Source organism: Triplophysa rosa, linkage group LG21 (assembly GCF_024868665.1).
Source record: "Triplophysa rosa linkage group LG21, Trosa_1v2, whole genome shotgun sequence".
NCBI classification, from domain to species: domain Eukaryota; kingdom Metazoa; phylum Chordata; class Actinopteri; order Cypriniformes; family Nemacheilidae; genus Triplophysa; species Triplophysa rosa.
This window is the reverse complement of record NC_079910.1, coordinates 4,358,420-4,377,532: the sequence shown is the minus strand read 5'-3', so window position 1 is coordinate 4,377,532 and position 19,113 is coordinate 4,358,420. Positions and strand designations below refer to the sequence as shown.

The 19,113-nt window shown below is 40.2% G+C and overlaps 2 protein-coding genes across 2 annotated transcripts; one reads left to right on the top strand and one right to left on the bottom strand.

The window, feature by feature from the left end:
• The first annotated feature begins 93 nt into the window (after positions 1 to 93).
• On the top strand, positions 94 to 3,181 carry LOC130545410 (tubulin alpha-1C chain). Its single transcript, XM_057319873.1, has 4 exons — positions 94 to 220; positions 1,509 to 1,731; positions 1,827 to 1,975; positions 2,079 to 3,181. The coding sequence occupies exons 1-4, from the start codon at positions 218 to 220 to the stop codon at positions 3,051 to 3,053; spliced, it is 1,350 nt and encodes a 449-aa protein (XP_057175856.1). The 5' UTR covers positions 94 to 217; the 3' UTR covers positions 3,054 to 3,181.
• Positions 3,054 to 19,092, bottom strand: jph2 (junctophilin 2). Its single transcript, XM_057319871.1, has 7 exons — positions 18,804 to 19,092; positions 18,260 to 18,721; positions 15,647 to 16,460; positions 8,695 to 8,813; positions 7,099 to 8,018; positions 5,814 to 5,910; positions 3,054 to 5,580 (listed from the first exon to the last, which is right to left on the bottom strand). The coding sequence occupies exons 2-6, from the start codon at positions 18,636 to 18,638 to the stop codon at positions 5,830 to 5,832; spliced, it is 2,313 nt and encodes a 770-aa protein (XP_057175854.1). The 5' UTR covers positions 18,639 to 18,721; positions 18,804 to 19,092; the 3' UTR covers positions 3,054 to 5,580; positions 5,814 to 5,829.
• Positions 19,093 to 19,113: the final 21 nt, after the last annotated feature.

Here is a 19,113-nt window from a genome sequence, read left to right as displayed (position 1 = left end):
AAATCGCAAATGGACCAATAGACATGCGACGGGAAGCAAAACGTCCCTTCACGCGCTCCGCCTAGTGACGACAGACTGGAACGGTACAAATACTCCCACCCCACATTTTTTGGGTACTTCTTTCTCTCATCCGACTCATAAAAGTCAACCTGTGAGAGTATTCATAACAGAAAACCTATTTTATCTTCTTCCTTGAGCCAATACTCCAATCTTGAAAATGGTAAGAAATCTGTCTTAGTTATTTATGTAACGTTAGCTTTTAAAAGTGATGTCATGAGCTGTCGTTATTAAGAAAAATGTTTTTAACTGCTTTTTAAGTTCAGTATTTTACCAATATTTAATTACTATAAGTGGTATTTTGTTTTTGTACGTTTAAATATAAAACAGCTTGATGTCATTATTTTCAGTTGGCTAGACACTGTAACTCGTGACTTGATTTTTATCATTATTTTCACAAATGACTGCTTTTACGAGTTTTGCCGGTTAAACATTTAAGGGGAAAAAAGTCTCATCATTAAAAGGAAATATAGACGAAGCTTGTGGAAAATATCCCGTTTTTTTCCTCGATCGAAAAATATAGATAAAACGCAAACGTCTAACGTGAAGAGGATGTGCAACTGTAGAAATATCCTCCTTTGTTCCAACGATTATGCGAAGTCACTTCTCTATCGTGATGCGCCAGAAGTGAGTCCGGCACCGGAAGTGAGTCAGGCGCACGTGGGGTCGGGTGAAACTTGATGAAATTCTCTCGAAATTCTTGCGCTGTTGTGTCATATGGTTTAAGTGGGCTTAACATGTTCCTCATGACTTAGCATGGGTCTGGTCAGTTTGTCCATTAGTGTGACCAGTCTAAAGCTGCGAGATATATTTTTTACCAATTCAGGTTTGGATAATCAGTTGAACTTGGCTTTGATGCACCCTACCCAACCTCCTCATTTTAAGACTCATGTCATCACTTTGTTCGGACTGGTAATTAATAAGTTTAACAGTGTACCTTACAAAACCTGTCATGAACAAGTGTGGTTATGTTTCACCTTAACTTAAGTGTATAACAAGAAATTCGTTTTTAGGAGTAATCGGGGATCTTATTTTAATGACAGATAACATCATGTTACACTGCCTGTGTGCGCCTGGTTTTACAATTCAATGCATTAGTGAAACGATAGAATAGAGGCGCCCCTTTGAAATAAGGCCTGATCTGTTTCATCAGCTGTTTGTGTGGTCAGGGTTTTTGCATCTACAGCAGTTTCTGATTTGCATCAAAGACATTTTTCTATGCCTGCTTCCTTAATACAAAAGGTGTGTGTTTTTTTATTTTTTTATAAATGTACATAATGACATGCACTTCAAAGAGCCTGTTGTTAGCTTTGTAGAGCTTAATCATTTGCACGGGTAAGACATTAGTCATCATTGTGTAAATACAGTACAAATAAGTATTGTGTAAATCTTTTCATCTCTTTCTAGTGCGAGTGCTTTTTGATTTAAAGCTGTGCCCTTTTTCTCCACAGCGTGAGTGTATCTCAGTCCACGTTGGTCAGGCTGGTGTCCAGATCGGCAATGCATGCTGGGAGCTCTATTGTCTTGAGCACGGCATTCAGCCGGATGGGCAGATGCCCAGTGACAAGACCATTGGTAGAGGTGATGATTCTTTCAACACATTCTTCAGTGAGACCGGAGCAGGAAAGCACGTTCCCAGGGCTGTGTTTGTGGATCTGGAGCCCACTGTCATTGGTAAGAGCACTGCATTTAATTTTATTTCTAATATCATTTAAGTTCTATCACTGAGGTCAGTTTATCTGAACATTTTTTATGATCCGTTCATCCAGACGAGGTACGTACTGGAACTTACCGTCAGCTGTTCCACCCCGAGCAGCTCATCACAGGAAAAGAAGATGCTGCTAACAACTACGCTCGAGGTCACTACACCATCGGCAAAGAAATCATTGATCTGGTGCTGGACAGGATTCGCAAACTGGTAGGTAGCAGTAGCAAGCAGTGCCTATATATTAATGAAATAATATATTTAAAAATAAATGTATATACATTTTTGGATTGATGATCCAATTGATCTCTTGCAGGCTGACCAGTGCACAGGCCTCCAGGGTTTCTTGGTCTTCCACAGCTTTGGTGGTGGAACCGGTTCCGGCTTCACCTCTCTGCTGATGGAGCGTCTGTCTGTTGACTATGGCAAGAAGTCCAAGCTTGAGTTCTCCATCTACCCTGCCCCTCAAGTCTCTACTGCTGTGGTAGAGCCCTACAACTCCATTCTGACCACCCACACCACCCTAGAGCACTCTGACTGTGCCTTCATGGTAGACAATGAGGCCATTTACGATATCTGCCGTAGGAACCTCGACATCGAGCGTCCTTCTTACACCAACCTCAACAGGTTGATCAGTCAGATTGTGTCCTCCATCACGGCCTCTCTCAGGTTTGATGGTGCCCTCAATGTCGATCTTACTGAGTTCCAGACCAACTTGGTGCCCTACCCTCGTATCCACTTCCCATTGGCTACATATGCCCCAGTGATCTCAGCAGAGAAGGCTTACCATGAGCAGCTCTCTGTGTCTGAAATCACCAACGCTTGCTTCGAGCCAGCCAATCAGATGGTGAAATGTGACCCACGTCACGGCAAGTACATGGCTTGCTGTCTGCTGTACCGTGGTGACGTGGTGCCCAAAGATGTGAATGCTGCAATTGCCACCATCAAGACCAAGCGCACCATCCAGTTTGTGGACTGGTGCCCCACTGGTTTTAAAGTTGGTATCAACTACCAGCCCCCCACTGTGGTTCCAGGTGGTGACCTGGCCAAGGTTCAGAGGGCCGTGTGCATGCTGAGCAACACCACAGCTATCGCTGAGGCCTGGGCCCGTCTCGACCATAAGTTTGATCTGATGTACGCTAAGCGTGCCTTTGTGCACTGGTATGTGGGCGAGGGTATGGAGGAGGGCGAGTTCTCAGAGGCCAGAGAGGACATGGCTGCCCTGGAGAAAGATTATGAGGAGGTTGGCGCTGATACTGTGGAAGGGGAGGATGAGGGGGAAGAATATTAGGTTTTCTTCTTTTGCTTCTTAATGTTTCCTGTCTTTCACTTTTGTATGTTCTTTACTCTCCTTTCAGTTCTGAACTTAACTAAAAGGTCAATTCCACTTAAATCCTAATAAATTAAGCTTGTAATGTGTCTTGTTGTCATTACTTTGGTTTTAGGAGAATTATCACTATAATATGACTAAAAACCCAATGATTGGATTGAAGACAACAGACTACTCAAGCAAAACTTTGCCCAACTCGTTCAATACTAGTTGTATGTAATTGAAACACAAGAATTTTGAGTGTGAATCATAATTTAAGATTTCAGACTTCAAATGGGACATGGAGTGAATATGCAACTGGCCTCTAGTTTTAGGTATTTATTTAACATTTGTTGTTCCCTAATTGTTTCTAGGCTCATACAGGAGTCTAACCTAGAAATATTATTTCATTAACTGTTTAAAATAGTTAAGCTTGGAAATGCCCCACATCACAGTTCAGTTTTGTCTGTTTTGAAGTGTTTCATGCAGGGGGCAGTGTTGCAGTGTAAATGTCAGTTCTCATCCAGTCTCTGGTGTAGGCTGTCTATTGCTTATAACATTACTTAATACTACTGTTTAGGCAAACAGTTAATACTACAGTCTTGGCAAAAGAGCACTAGGTTTATCCAAGTGAATGGGAAATGTACTTACCTTGTTCCAGGGTAAGAGACGTGAAGAGTGACCAGTCCACCACCCTAATCTAAAATTGGTCTTGGCATTCAGACCCTGTCAGGGGAGGATATGTCAAACTATTGGACAGGTGGAGTTTAAATATATATTCTTTGTTCTCCCTTGTTTGCCTCTCCTTGGATATAAGAAGATACAACGTTGACGGTAGTCAAGTCTCAAGGGTTTGAATGGTCAAAAGGAAAATTCAAACTGCAGACAATTCAGAGATGCGTTGAAACAATGTCAAGTTGTAAAAAAAGAAAAGTCAAGAAAATGACGGCTTTGCAGATGAAAAACATTTATTTGAATTTGATGTTTGAAGTGAAATGGTTATTGCAATATGATTGTGCGTCTACAATTCTCTTTTTACTTTATACATGAGCTTTTTGTTAGAACATCTTGAAACAATATGAATAAAATAACACTAAAACAGTCTAATGATATTAAAGCTAGTACATACTGTACAGCAACGTATATTTCGCTGGGGATGTTTAATCGAAAAACCTATATTTGTAACTTGAGCTCTATAGAATAAACAAAAAAGATTTGACCTAATACTGAGTTTAGATAGATACATTTATATCCCTTTATTTATTAAACAAATAACATTTTGTTGGAGAGTTCTTACTATCTGTAAGACCTCGAGTTTCATTAAATATAATCTCTTCACACGTGCGATGTATTATTTGCTATTCTGTGTTGGTTAAACTACAATATAAAACTATGAAATTTGCATTTCCAGAACAAATGTGCTGATGGAAAGTTAATAATTAAGAAATGTACAAAAACACAAATGTGCGCACATGCATATAAAATTTAGGACACATACATTTTCACTGAGTTTGTTGCACAGCCCGGTTTAAACATTGTTGCATACTATTTTATTTCTAATACAGGCAGAAAAATGCGGAAGAACTTCAAGCACAAACTGACACCATCTTTACAAGTGTCACAAATTCACAGTAACACACTTTGTCATGTTCCATTCAGTAAAAGGTTGTATTTTTTAGATGCTTGTTCAACGTCTCAGACCAACTATTGGAGACCCATTAGATCTGTAGAGGACGGTTGCAGAAAGTATGATACCTTCATGGTGTTTGTCTTAATTATACCTTTCTTTCAGTAGAACTTTCCCACAGCATTTTTGTAAGCATTTCATGATATAGTTCATAAGCAAAGTTGATCAAAGTATCCATATCAATGAATACTGTACAACTATTTGTTCTTTCACTGTGAAAATACTTGCAGGTTTTAATGGTACACTTTTATTTTACAGTCATGTTGCTCTTTATTATGGAGGGGGGATTTTAAGACATTTTATCAAATGTGCATTTCCATATAGAATTTCAAAACCAAACAGTATGAAACGTTGGTATAATGGTGTACTGGCAAGTTTTACACTAAAATTCAAGGATAAAAAACAGGATTGACCCATTTTATGTCATAACTGTATTTATGTTTATTCTCCAAATATGAATATTAAATGCCAAGTGAAATCCTATTAGATATGCGATTTTTAAAATGTACACAATACAAAGTAGCCCTTACAACAGATTATTCCTTAATTTTATGTTTCTCTACCGACAAGCAAATGGAGTTGGACTTCCACAGAACTGTTAAATGCAGCGGTGTCCTTCGAAGCAAATGTGTACAAATGCTTTTCTCTCTCACGGTCAGACACGGAGACGCACAACTCAGTCCAACTGCAGATGGCGGCCATCTTTAGAGCAGCTCAGGAGGGCCTTTCTGAAACTCGATATCACAACAACAGAGCTGCTAATGCAGCGCGCCGCATCCTCACAGCTCCACACGCTACATTCTTTCACCTGGGTGGTTTTGGCTGGAAAAAGGTGTAATGATACCCATAAAGTCACAAGGTAGATCAGACAACACTATTTTTTAAGCATTATTCTTAGAATGAAATCGGAGGGTCTATCAGTGCATTGAACATTTCTAAAGCTGTGGAAAAAATCGAGACACCATTCTAATATATATATATATATTTAGAACTTTTCCAAAATACATGTACCTATATTATTGTTGTACTGCTTAAATGTGAGGAACGAAGCTTACCTTAGGCTTTGTTGCCTCAAGACAAAATGTGAACAAACAAAATGGCCAAACCAATGTTCAGGAATATAACCATGCAGATCATAATCGTGTTCGGCCCCTGAGAAAAAAATGTCTGTTAGTGTTCTTTATTTCAAGTATCATAAATAATACTGTAGAAATGACTGATAATAAACATTTATAGTAAAACAAAAACCTGTTTAAACCAATCGCTGTAAGATCACCCTGATTTTATGTGCACACTGAGTGTTCTATACGGACAACAGCTGACCAGAATGTATGCTTAGCCACAAGATGTCACTGCGATGCAAAGCGATATTGGGTTTCTAAGGAACACAACGGACTTTCTCAAGGTGAGAATTTGTCATTTTGAGGCTCAGCCTTGCATAGATTGTGAAAAATGCGGCCGACGGACTAGAGCCAGGGCTGAATGTCAAGAAACACAATCTGTCGTTCTCAGCTGTGGTTGCCAGAGCAGACATGTTCCAGTCTGCTTTTCAGTTAAGAAGAATGGGTTCTCTCATAACACGGCCCGTTGGGAGGACAGCTGATGCTAACACAGAATGGCCATTGTACGCTGAATCGACATTCAGTCATTAATGAAAGCAAATTGCACCATGGTTATTTCAAAGATGCACATTCTAAGTTTGTATATACCGTAATATAAATGTATAGATTATGAGTCTTAAAGGGATATAGTTGAGTGTGAATCATAATTTAATGTTTCAGACTTTAAACGGGGCATGGAGTGAATATGCAATATTCTATCATCATTTACTCACCCTCTTGTCATTTCAAACCTGTATGACTTTCTTTCTTCCGCAGAACACAAAAGAAGATATTTTGAAGAATGATGGTAACCAAACAGCGATGGCACCTATTCACTTCTATGTATGGACACAAAACCAATGCAAGTGAATGGGTGCCGTTTACCAACATTCTTTAAAATATCTTCTTTGTGTTCTGCAGAAGAAAGTCACACAGGTTTAAAATGACAAGAGGGTGAGTAAATGTTGACAAAATTTTCATTTTTGGGAGGACTATCCCTTTAAATGGGCAATGAATAAAAATATTAAAAATATGGACGCTATCATTTGAAAGAAATCTAAAGAGAAACATTTTTATCTGGATGAACAGTGTGATTTTTTTACCAATATGATAAAAATTCAGAACATGTTTGTAGTCAGGACTGAACTACCCTCCATGTCCATGGACACTTTAAATACCCACATGAGACCTCATTTGTAACCCCAAATAATACTAAAGCATTTCGACTTGTTTGCCATACCTCATCCAGCTCCATCGACTCCTGTGTCGTTTCACTGGGGGCTTTCACCATTGACCTCTGCCTCATTTCATTCCTGGCCTCCACCTTGCCAACTGGTTTCGCAACCGGCTTGAGAACAGGTTTAGATTCTGGTTTAGGCTCTGGCTTGGGCTCAGGCTTCGGAGCAGCTTTAGGGGCAGGGCTTGGTTCTCGTTTCGGTGAAGGTTTCGACTCTAATTTGTTGGTTGCTTTCTTCTCCTCCCTGACCTCTGTCCTGGACTGTGGCTTGCTTTCCATCACAGAGGCCGGAAGCTCATATACGAGCTCCTTTGTTTCAGCCCTGCTTTTGACTTCAGTTGGCTTCATCTCAGGAGTGACCGCTTTAGGCGGTGGCTTGGAGGCGGGGCGAGGCGGTTCTTCGTCGTTGGTAGAAACGACGAGGCTGGTTCTTACCGGTGTGGCGGCAGGGGCGGCTTCCGCCGCTTTTGACTCCATCTTCAGTTTCTGCAGGGCTTTGATTTCCATGTCGGATCCCTGCTCGGCTTTGGTGCTCTGGCGGCTGGGGGGACGGGACGGGACCCGGTCCTCGGGGGCGAGGGCAGGTGGAGCGGCATGGTTGGAGGACGGTGTGCTGGGTCTGCTGCTCGGCCTGCTACCTGTTCGACTGCTGCCTCTGCTGGTCTTGTCTCCGTTCCAGCTACCAGGACTCAGTAGGTTTGGAGCTTCCTTGCTGGAGGCCTGAGGGACGATGGCGGGAGTCGGCGAGGGGGTGCGCGCAGGGGCGGAGCCTGGTCTCAGGCTTTCATTCTTATCCATGAATGGGCTGTCCGGGGGTGTTGGTGCGGAATCTTCGGCTGACAAGGGCTCGTGCATCCCTGTGTCAGCGTTTTCATTACTCTCGGCCACTTCCTGCAGGGCTCGCTTTTTCAGATACTCTGGACCTGAGACACGATGTGACACATGCATTAGAATACAAGCTCAATACACCTGTGTTATTCTGAAGTTCCTATTGGCTTTAATATGATGTGTCTCCGATTAAATGCTCAAACATGATAAAAAATTAAAAAATATATTTTACGTCACAGCAGATGTGAGCTATTAAAGGCATTTTGCACTACATTATTTTATTTAAGGTTTTTGTTAAAATTCTTTAAATGCTGACAATAATGAGATATTATTAGTGCATGCAGAAATGTAATTGAAGGTTTGTACTTAAATTTGTCATCTGTCTGTCTGAATCTGTCACCTTATCACATCTATTTTATTTTACCAGGAATGTGAACGACATACGGCTGCTGACAACTGAACAATTTGGAGATTGAAAATTATTTTTCAATTGCCGGGTTGGTGCTGTCCCTGCAAAAAAGCAGTTTCATAACCTGTTACAGACACTCGATTAAGCCAAAATAAACCTGTCAAGAGCTTAGCAGTGCCTTTAATTTGAAAAAGACCCAGTAACACAGTGAACCGCTACGGGACACGATGTTTACATGCGGCCTGTGGGAGCACAAGCTATGAGGCCATAAACAGCAGTGTCTGTTCAGCTGCCGTACTGTAAATCTGACCTTTCTCCTGGATCAACGTTTGTACCTGCTACACTAAGAGTCTTCTACCTACCTGGTTGATAAAAAGATGGAGAAAGCTCTCTGGCAACCACGCGGGCAATGCTAGATTCGTTGTTGGCTGCTTGCGCGGATTGTTCTGCGGCGTCTCCTTTGGTTTTGGCATGAGCCGTTCTGTGAAATGAGATAAAGTCATGTATAGTTATTCTCAATGTTGATATTTACTCAAATACTGTGAAAATATGGTTCATTTTGTAGTTTTGAGTAAATGTAATGTGCCTGCAGATCTAAACTGGTTTTTTAATCAAACCCATCTCTTTAATATTTCTTGTAGACATAAATGAGATTAAATGGACAGCAAATGGAAATTTCTGCTCAAGTGTCCTGCTTCAACAATACCCCTAACTGAGCTCAGTGTTGCCAAGTCTGCAATCCAAAGTCAATCTTTTTTAAGATTTCAAACTGAGAACATGACATTTTTCTGATATCATGCTTATGTTTGTTATCGGTGATAAAAAAAATAATTTGTCGTTGTTCAGGAACGTAAAGCCTTCTCTTCCTTACAGTATAGCCTAATGGACTCATGTGGGAGAAAATGCTCAACGTGAGATTATTCACTTTATCCATGGAATAAGAGCTCGTTTTTTTAGTGGCTAGTGTTTATTAAAAGTACATTTTGACAGAAATGTTGTTTCCCCGTTTGGGTATGTTAAGTCGTTTTAGAAATTAATCCGGAAACTGATATCCCGACTTCTGACAACATCGGAAGTTCGTCACTACGAATGACTTAATGATTTCTCACATTTAACTAGGATAGGAGCGCATTGACAAATTATGTTTTCCTAAGAATTTAAACAAACTTGAAAGACACGTTCATATAAATCTCGGTCTACACTTTTATATGTGACGTACAAAAGTACAAAAATTGTATATAATACAATCATGGTATATATTGAATTAGTAAATTAACAGTTAATCTTGCACACCTGTAGTTAATGGATAGGTGCGTAGGAAAAAAGACCAACAGTTCCAAAAAGTCTTTGAACCCATGACACTGGGGTTGCCAGCACCACGCTCTGTGATTGAGGTTTTATACCAGTTCATGTAGCATCAATAAAACCAAAATAGAAATCAAGAAACATGTAATGTGACCAACAACAGATACAAACATAACCCATTCTGGCAGCGCTTCAGTGCCACGCTAAGAACAGAAAGCTGTGTTTATTTCTGACATTTGATTTAGTGACAACAATAATGTCCCATGATGACAAAGACACCAGCAGGTCTGACGCAGTCCAACTGTATTGTTGATTCGATATAAGACATCAGAGTATTTGCTTTATGGCATCTGGAATAATGTTTCCCAGAGCACTTTGAGACATTCCTGCCTCGTCTTTATTTGGAGAGAGGGGTTAGCAGTTGTCTGCACTAAACGAAAGCAACATTAATATCCCCTCGAAGAAGCCTATGCATTAACCATTCCAGTACTGGAAAGACATGAAAACATTCAAGAGAAACCAAGCACCGAACCAAGGAGTTTGTTACTTGCAGTTTGTTTGAAACAACTCCTGGAGGAAGACGTGTGGCGAGGGTCGTATGGCCTGGAGTTATTTAAAGCAGAAGAGGGTGTCCTCTTCTCCCATTGAGCAGGAACTAAAATAAATCGCTCTTTTAACACCCAGCACCTCACAGAGAGATACGAATACTGCTGTGCTAGGACACATTGCCACTTTAAGGAAAGCCACGCTATATTCTCTACCGCACACACTGCATGCATTTACAAGTACAAAATTATTCACGAGCTATGGTAAATTATGTATGTCATATGCTGTTGATGCCAAAGAAAAAGTACCTCAGTACAAAACCACACAGCAGATCAATAAATATTAGCCGTTTCTTCATATTTACCCATATCTTTCCAGATATGGCACAAAAAAATAACTGCCATAAATGATTAAAATTATTGTCTATGTAACAAAAAACGATTTCTGTGTATTGTGATGTTCACACATTTGCTCATTCAACGAATATATAAGAGAAACCCCCTATTTATTTTTCGGTGCACCGGTATTTACCCGGTGTTATTTTCCATACTGTAATGTAATGTTACCCTGCGTCTAAAATAGCGTGACCACTTACAGACACTGTACTGAACGTGGTTCTCAAAGGAACGAGTGTTGAATCAAACAGGTGCATCCACAACTAGCTTACAGTCTAGACAAGCAAGTACTGTATAGTCAGTATTATAAATGTGAAACACTTTGCTATACCCAAATCAGCAAACAAAGATTTTGATTTAATTGATTAAAAGCACTCACAAGTTACTACTATCAATATTAAATATCAATATCTAAAAATAAGCTTGGAATAAATTGTGAAGCCTAGTTATGTGCACAGATGTATCGGTCTATACTCTATACCGTTAGTATTCTTTTTTTTTGATGGATAGCATTCACTAGACAGACTGTTGCCGTGCGTTGCTTTATTCGTGCAGAACCTAATCTAATACACATCTCGATTTACTGCAGAGCGAAAATTATGTGATCGAAAGACTAGATAAGAGAGTTACAAATTCATACATGAAAATCAGTCGTTTTGACTTGCAAGTATAATGTGCACAACCATCAAAAACATCTAACAATATACAGTATATTTAGTATAATAGTAATATACTTTAGTATTATAGTAGTAGACTAGAAAAAGTAGAACATATATTTTGTTCTATTATGTACCCTCAAAATCTTTCAGACACTCAGTGGACATCTCTGCAATGCCTCTAGTCTAGGCAGCTATTTCAGTCATACAAGACCAAGTCCTATCTCCTTGAATGGGGGAAGACAGATATCTTGTAAATCACTGGCTAAGTTCACAACCGGGGCCTTTGAGAGAGAGAGTTGCGCCAACGGAAGTTCAAAATTTTTGCGTGTCACGTAATTAATGGAGCCTTCAGATCGTTCCTGTAAGTTATGTTTTCTCTTTAAATGCTCTTTAAAATTTCTTTCATTTTTTATTCATTAAATGACTTGTTTACCTCAGTAAAGGTATGCGTTACTAGTAACTTTGAGGAACTATTGAGAGCCTCCATGAACCGCCATTGCTGTGAAAAAACTGTTCCATTGGAGTCAACGGAGTTGACGCGACTCTCTCTTCACAAAAAACAGCATATTTGTTCCCTCCCCAAATGAAAGTAAACATTATGTGACTGCTATAATCTGTTTGCACAGTCTTTAACATTAAATCAAGCTGAGCAGAATCACATCACTGACCGCACCGAAGCTGTACCTTGAATGATAATACAAGATATTGTTTAAAGGTCCAGTGTGTAATTTTTTGGAGGATCTACTGAGAGTAATGCAATATAATATACATAACTATGTCTTCAGATGTGTATAAAGACCTTACATAATGAAGCGTTTTGTTTTTATTACCTTAGAATGAGTTACTGTATATCTACATACACCGCGGGTCCCCATGCATGAAGTTCACCATGTTGTTTCTACAGTAGCTCTAAATGGACAAACTGCTCTACAGAACGCGTTTCGTAAATATGTTATCTCATTAAGCAAAGAAGCGAAAAACGTGCCGACATCTTTGTCCTGTTTCAGTTGCCTTGGTGCTTCGAAAGGGAGGGGTGCAGTGAGACGTTGGCTGCAATTTGCAACCTCACCGCTAGATGCCGCTAAAAGCTTCACATTGCTCCTTTAACCTGAATCCACCCACTGACATGTCTTATCTTTTTTACTAGATAAACCTACACAATGTTGGCCACTTTCACACACCACCAGTGTGGTGGTTCTCAAACTGTTGTAAGGCCCTCTTTGTGTAGGGTGAACCGCTTTGCATCCCCCAAAATAAAGACTTCTAATCTTAAACTTGGAATTTTAATTAAACAAAAAACATTTTTAGTTATACAATTCTGTAACATCAATTCTTTTGGTTGGCAGTCTCATTTTTCTGACGTTTGATTGCATAAAATGTATGATAGATTTCTATAATTCACAAAATGCCACAAAATAGATGGCGAGGCCCCAGTTTGAGAACCACTTCTCTAATCTAAAGCATTAACTTCATCTTTATGTCAAAATCCCCATGTAAATCCATATAAAAACACATAGAAAGCATGCTTCTTCAAAATCGCGTTCTAATCGCTTTATGCAACTGGCTACCATTTGCTCTCAGTGTTGAATGCCTGAGCTGAAAAACTACGCAAGGGTGTTGTACACTTATATACCTTCTCACTTATTTGCGGCTGGACAATATTTATATCCTCAAAATGATCTGACACCATTGCTGACGCACATCTCAGTCAAAGTTCATTACCCAGACAAGCTCAAATGAAAACCGGAGGGTTTACTCATATCAATTATTACATAATGCAATAATGGTAAAGCATCTTACAGATTTTAGGGGAAAAGATTTTGTTTTGTTAAACCTATAAAACAAACAACATCCAAAAAAAGATTAAAATAACCATGATTCATTTTTATTTTACATTTTTTAAGAAAAGCAATCAAATTACTAATACTTATAGCAGAATATGTTACTCTTTAAGTCTGCTTCTCACCAACAGTATTGATTTTCTTATTGAAGTCAATACTAAATAAAATCATGCACAGATATGTATCTAATCCAGCCATGTTTCGTCATCTAGCGAGTTTTTAAACTGAAGAATGAGGCATGTCTGTGTTACTGTCTAAGAAGCTGAGGACAGAAGGGACCTATCAGCTGTCGCATTCCTCTGTGATTGTGATATAGCAACAGTGCCTGTCCTTTTTTAGGCAGGCCTCCTTTCTGACACCAGACCCAAGTGCGTCATTTACACCCAGTGCCGCGGCCCCCGAGGAGCCTCGACTTCCACACAGGACCCTCTGCGGTTCTAAATACACCATGATAGAGCAAAGAAGTTAACCTGCTTCTGGACCCCAATGAACAAACCGCACGCCGTCCACTATTTTTAACTTTGATCTCACCACATTGGTGGAACTGGGAACGGGAGGCCATTAAGGTACAGACAGGGGGTTTCACATTATGTAAGGTAAATGTAACCTCAAGCACCATTACAGTAAAACCGTGGTACAGTTTTGCATACAAAATGTCAATCTCAAAATTCATAAAATATTATATATCATGTTTGTTCTGTAGTTTTGTTATTATGACAACTATTATCCAGCATCAATGCACATTCCTGGCATACCGTACTAACAATAATGTGAGATGAACAAAAGACTCTTGGATTACACGTTAAACTTCGGTGAAGGTGAAAAAGACACGTTTTGCGCAATCATGTTAAGAATACCCTGCAAACCAAATTTCACATCAGGCCTTACTGAATCGCCAAAAAACTAATGTCAACACAACATGGATTTGCCAGCCAGAGCAGAGACGTGGTGTGAAAAATCAACATCATGCCACCTCACTGTTAGTCTCCAGAATGTTCTTCCAAATGCAAAAACAAACAGACTCTTAGAAGAGCACATGCCACGAATGTCTTTTCTATTCATGGCGTCTTTATGGCTGGTCCCGGCTCCACATATCATGAAGAAGAGTCTAAGACACTGACGCTAATAATACTGCTTGCCTCCATGAAAAAATATTTAGATTTCCACACGCTCCTGACAGCATCTGCAGTTTATCCTTTGTATGCTCACTCGTATAAACAGCGGGGCAATTTCAGGTGCGGTGACTTTGATAAAATCTTTCCTCCTTGTAAGGAGATGCACAAACCAAAGACAAACAGCCCTGGGTTCTCTCAGGCATTAGACGCACGCCGATGTGTTGGTGCTCGTCCCATTAAAATGATTTTGTGCGTTATTAAAGATGACATCCTGACAGCGGACTTAAATCAGATTGCACATGATAACCTTGAAAAAGGCTTCATTGTTCTCATCCCAAATAAATAACCAAAACATCAGCATAACAAAAAAGTAGCATACATTTGGAGGGTTGCATAAACGTTGTTCAAATAAAGGGCCTATTGTTCCTAAACACATCAATGTCATATTTCAAAAGTTTTACCTAAAACCAGACATTTTTTTGTAGACAGAAATCTGATCTTAGCATTATGGGCTAAGACAAATAAAGACAAAAAAACTCCTGACACCAAGCCAGACAGTGAGGAGAGAGAAAAATCAACACCAAAACATCAACAAACATGACAGTACAGTTGCGACACACCACAACAGTAGACACAAAGAGCAGAAACACAAATTCCTTTTTCCAACTGTTGCTAAATGGTTAACGGTAATGAACATTTCTACAACTTAGTCAAACTCAGGAGTAGTCAAACTGTAGTTTAGTTTAGAAGAAGAAAACGCACAAAAATATCCAGAGTTGCTTTTGGGTAATGTACTGTATGTGTTGAATGGATGAGAACATTCTACAAACTAGACAAAGCTCAGATGGAACATTTGACACACATAACAGTTTAAGCTTCCATTGGAGGGTGTGTAAAGAGCCATGTAAGGTACATTTTAAACAAAAATGTCAGATAAATAGCAAAATCCTTTTTAGTATTACAGTGTTGTGTAGTTCACATCACTTATACTTGAGCCTCTGACACGAGGTCAGAGTCAAAGGATTTATACAGATATGAATACATATCACATAAATGCTACATTTGACATGTCTGCCATCTTGGAAAGGTCAACATTTCTTGCTGTCAATGAATTTTCCAGAATAGTACAACATTGCGCAGCCTCTGGTGGCAAAAATTGTAGAGATTTAAAATCCTGAAGAAATGGGATAACCTTTCACAAGAGAGAATGTCTAGGTTTGTGTTTTTATTTGTTGTATTAACTCAATATGACAAGTTTTAAAACTATGGTAACTGTGTTAGCAACAGTCTTGTTGTATTGTATTACTTTTGCAATTATTATGTTTGGGTCTACACAACAGTACAGTAACATTTGATATTCATACGTCCATCTATCTACGGTTACAGACGCAGCTTGCTCTCAAGTGTTAACAAACCAGCTTTGACCATTCCAATCTACAGATTTACTCCTCACCTTGAGTTGGCGATTTCTGCCTTCTGCTTGGCTATGGCAGCCGCCCTCTGAGCTCCCTCCAGACTTCGCTCCACCTTCTGCTTTATCTTGGTGCCCTTCAACTGAATGACCTTCTTCTTCACCAACTTCACCAGCATGTTGTTAACATACTTGCCCTCTTCTTTTCCGCCCTCCGCGAACGTGGTGCATCCATACCCATGACGCTGGTTGTTCATCCACTCGCCCTCATATTTGAGCCCGCTCGAGCGTTCGCTGATCCCATAACCCGAGCGCTTGTCATTCTTCCATTCGCCCATGTAGACTTCAGTGGTGGTGGCGTCGATATCCGACTCAACGGGGGGAAACTCATGACCCTCGCCCTCCCCTTCACTTTCGCCCAGACTAATGGTTGAATTGGCATCGCTGGCGGCGGAACTGAGGGCCGACTCGCTGCGTAAAAAGCTGATCTTGCTCTTCTGACTGGACAGAGATGTTCTCGAGTCAGATTTCTTCAGCTTGCCCAGCAGCGAGCCACGCTGGAACAGGCCTCTTTTCTTTGGCTTGACAGCGTCGGGGTCAACGTGAAGGGTGAGGGCAAAGCCACCACGGGATGGCCCAAGGGGCGTGTTGACCAAGGCTTCCTGGCCGGATGCATTTGTGGTGGTGATGACCGGTATGTCCTGTTGCAGTAGTGTGCCATTGCTGTGTTCACTTCTCAGGGAGCTTAGAGAGTTTCGGAAAGGAGACTGCACCACGGCGGCCATGCCGTAAGGGACGCTCTGGCGTACGCCGTAGCCATGTCGCATGCCACCTGTAAACTGGCCCTGGAAGGTTCCTGCAGAGACAATAACCAATGTATGTTAGACATTAACCAATATTTGAAGACAGCAGATGACTTATAAGAAACAATGATGTTTAGTAAACAGGAACTTGCATGATGCAACAAGCTCTTAAAGTGGAAGTTCACCCAAAAATCAACTTTGTGTGATTTTTTTCTCACCCACATGACGTTAAACATGTTTAGAGAACTTCCGGCATCTTCGGAGCACAAATAGAGATATTTAGGTGACATCCGAGAGATTTCCAGGCCTCCTCATAGACATTATGGTGTCAGTTTTTGCCAAGGTCCAGAAAAGTACTAAAGACATTGTTAAATTGGTCCGTCCGCGCATAGTGGCTCAGTTGAATTTTTTGAAGCGACGAGAATACTTTATGTGCGAAAAACAAACCAAAATACCAACTTTAATCAATATATTCTCCTCTTTCTTGTCAGTGTATGGCGTGTGTTCACGAGAGCACTTCTTCTTGCATTACTCAAATGCCCTTTAAAAAAATTCTAAACTACTTTTAAACTTACTGTACATGTAACTTTAGACATGGTGAGATGGTGGTATTTACGGCAGTACAACTGGCAAACCATCTTATTCTTATCTTTGTCTGGGGAAATAAACCACGTGCAGTTATTTATGTCATAGGGGCTTGTGGGTCCGGCCCTGTCATGCAACACATGTCTGAGCTCCATTAGTCCTAAGGGACAGGCCGGCTATTATTGTGCCTTAATCACATAGCTAACTGTGATGACTCAGCTACCAGGTCAATAGACACAATATACAGAAGACATACACTATTGGCACACCCATAAAGAGACAGTTCACCAAAAAATACAACTTCTGTTATCATTTATTTACCCTCGAGTTCCAAATCTGTATAAATTTCTTTGTTCTGATAAACACAGAGAAAGATATTTGAAGAATGCTTGTAACCAAACAATTCTTAGCCATCATTGACTACCATAGTAGGAAAAATATACAGATCAGATATGGAACAACTCGAGGATGAGTAAATGAAGGCAGCGTTACTTAAAAGCGTTACATAAAAGTATGTGAATTCTGACGCAGGCAGATTTATTGTTTTGTTTGCTTTTTGAAGTTCTGCATGCTAATGTTTATCTGTATGTAAAAAATGCGTATTAGAAAGAAACGCAAGAGAGTGACTAAACTGACACTTAATGCCTGAAAGAACAAAAGCAAGTCTGGAAATTGAAGAGAAATGGAAGCATGAGGATACACTAAGGACATAATTGCCACTTGTGAATGGGTTCTTTTACGTTCACACATTCAAAAAGAAAAGGATTTGCGACACCTAGGCCCGGTTTCACAGACAAGGCTTAGCTTAAACCAGGACTAGACCTTAGTTAAATTAGGATATTTAAGGCACTTTTATAAAAATGCCGCAGAAAAAACATAAACATATTTTCAGATATGTCAGGGCAAGTTATTTTCAGTTTAGACAGGTCAAACATTCATTTTAGTCTGTGAAACCGGGCACGAATTTGTAACCACCCACCCTCCACTGGCCAATGTTGCTTAGCAATGGGCATGTGCCCAAAAGACCATCTGTGGCAACACCAGGGTTCCGTGATTGTAAGCCATAAATTTACACGACTAAAGTACACTCGTGAATCAATGATAATTACATTGAATAAAAACCGATTTTCTAAAGAAAAGACACGTTTACAAGAATCCTTAAAGCGTGCGTAATAACATGCTTTAAGTCTCACATAATCCAAGTTTTAAAATGCGAGTTCACACACTGCTGGAAAAACACTTATTCAAGATAATTTTCCAGACTTACCGCCATCCGCATATGTCTCCGTGCCATAACCGTCCTGCAATCCGTTATTCCAAGTGCCCTCGTATTTGGCACCGCTGCCTTGGCTAAAACGCGTTCCGTACCTCCCTTTAAATCCGTGGGTCCACTCTCCCTTGTAAACCCAATGTCCCTTGGTCTCCACACCTAAACCGTGGCGTTTTCCCTGCGACCAGTACCCCTCGAAGGTGTTTCCACTCGGCCAGGTGTAGACTCCCACCACCTCGAACCCGTAATTCCAGGATCCGGAGAACTCTCCTTGTCCTTTAGGTCCGGTACAGATCCCGTGCCCGTGCGCTTTACCTCCCTCCCATCCGCCACAATACGCTCCGCCATCATCAAATTCAAAGCGACCTCCACTCATCACTCTTCAGTGAAATTGCCACGAACTTTACGATTTAAAATGTAAAAATGAACACTGACGACTTAGAAAGAGGAACTGAACCCCTGCGTTAAGATCATAATAGAGAATTAAATATTTTTCCATAAATGCGTAATTTGAAAAAGCTTTCACTTGTGTTGAACTTACAAAGGCGTAGTATTCGCGCATCGTTTGTTGAGAAGTATATCCTTGACAATGTTAAAATCTTCTTTTGCTTTAGTTATTATTATTGTATCGTAAATTAATACACTTCATTTAAAACGTGTCGTTGTTTAAATTGCTTGGGAGAGGGATTATTGCTTTTTTAAGTTACATGTTTTTCCCAGTTAACTATTTATTTGAATCGTCGAGCCAGTGGTCTTTCATGGCCTTCGACCCCTCTCCCCTCTCCCTGCCTCCCCTCTTTGCACTTGGTGCTGCTGGATATGTTTTAGCAGTCCCAACAAGGCTACCAGAT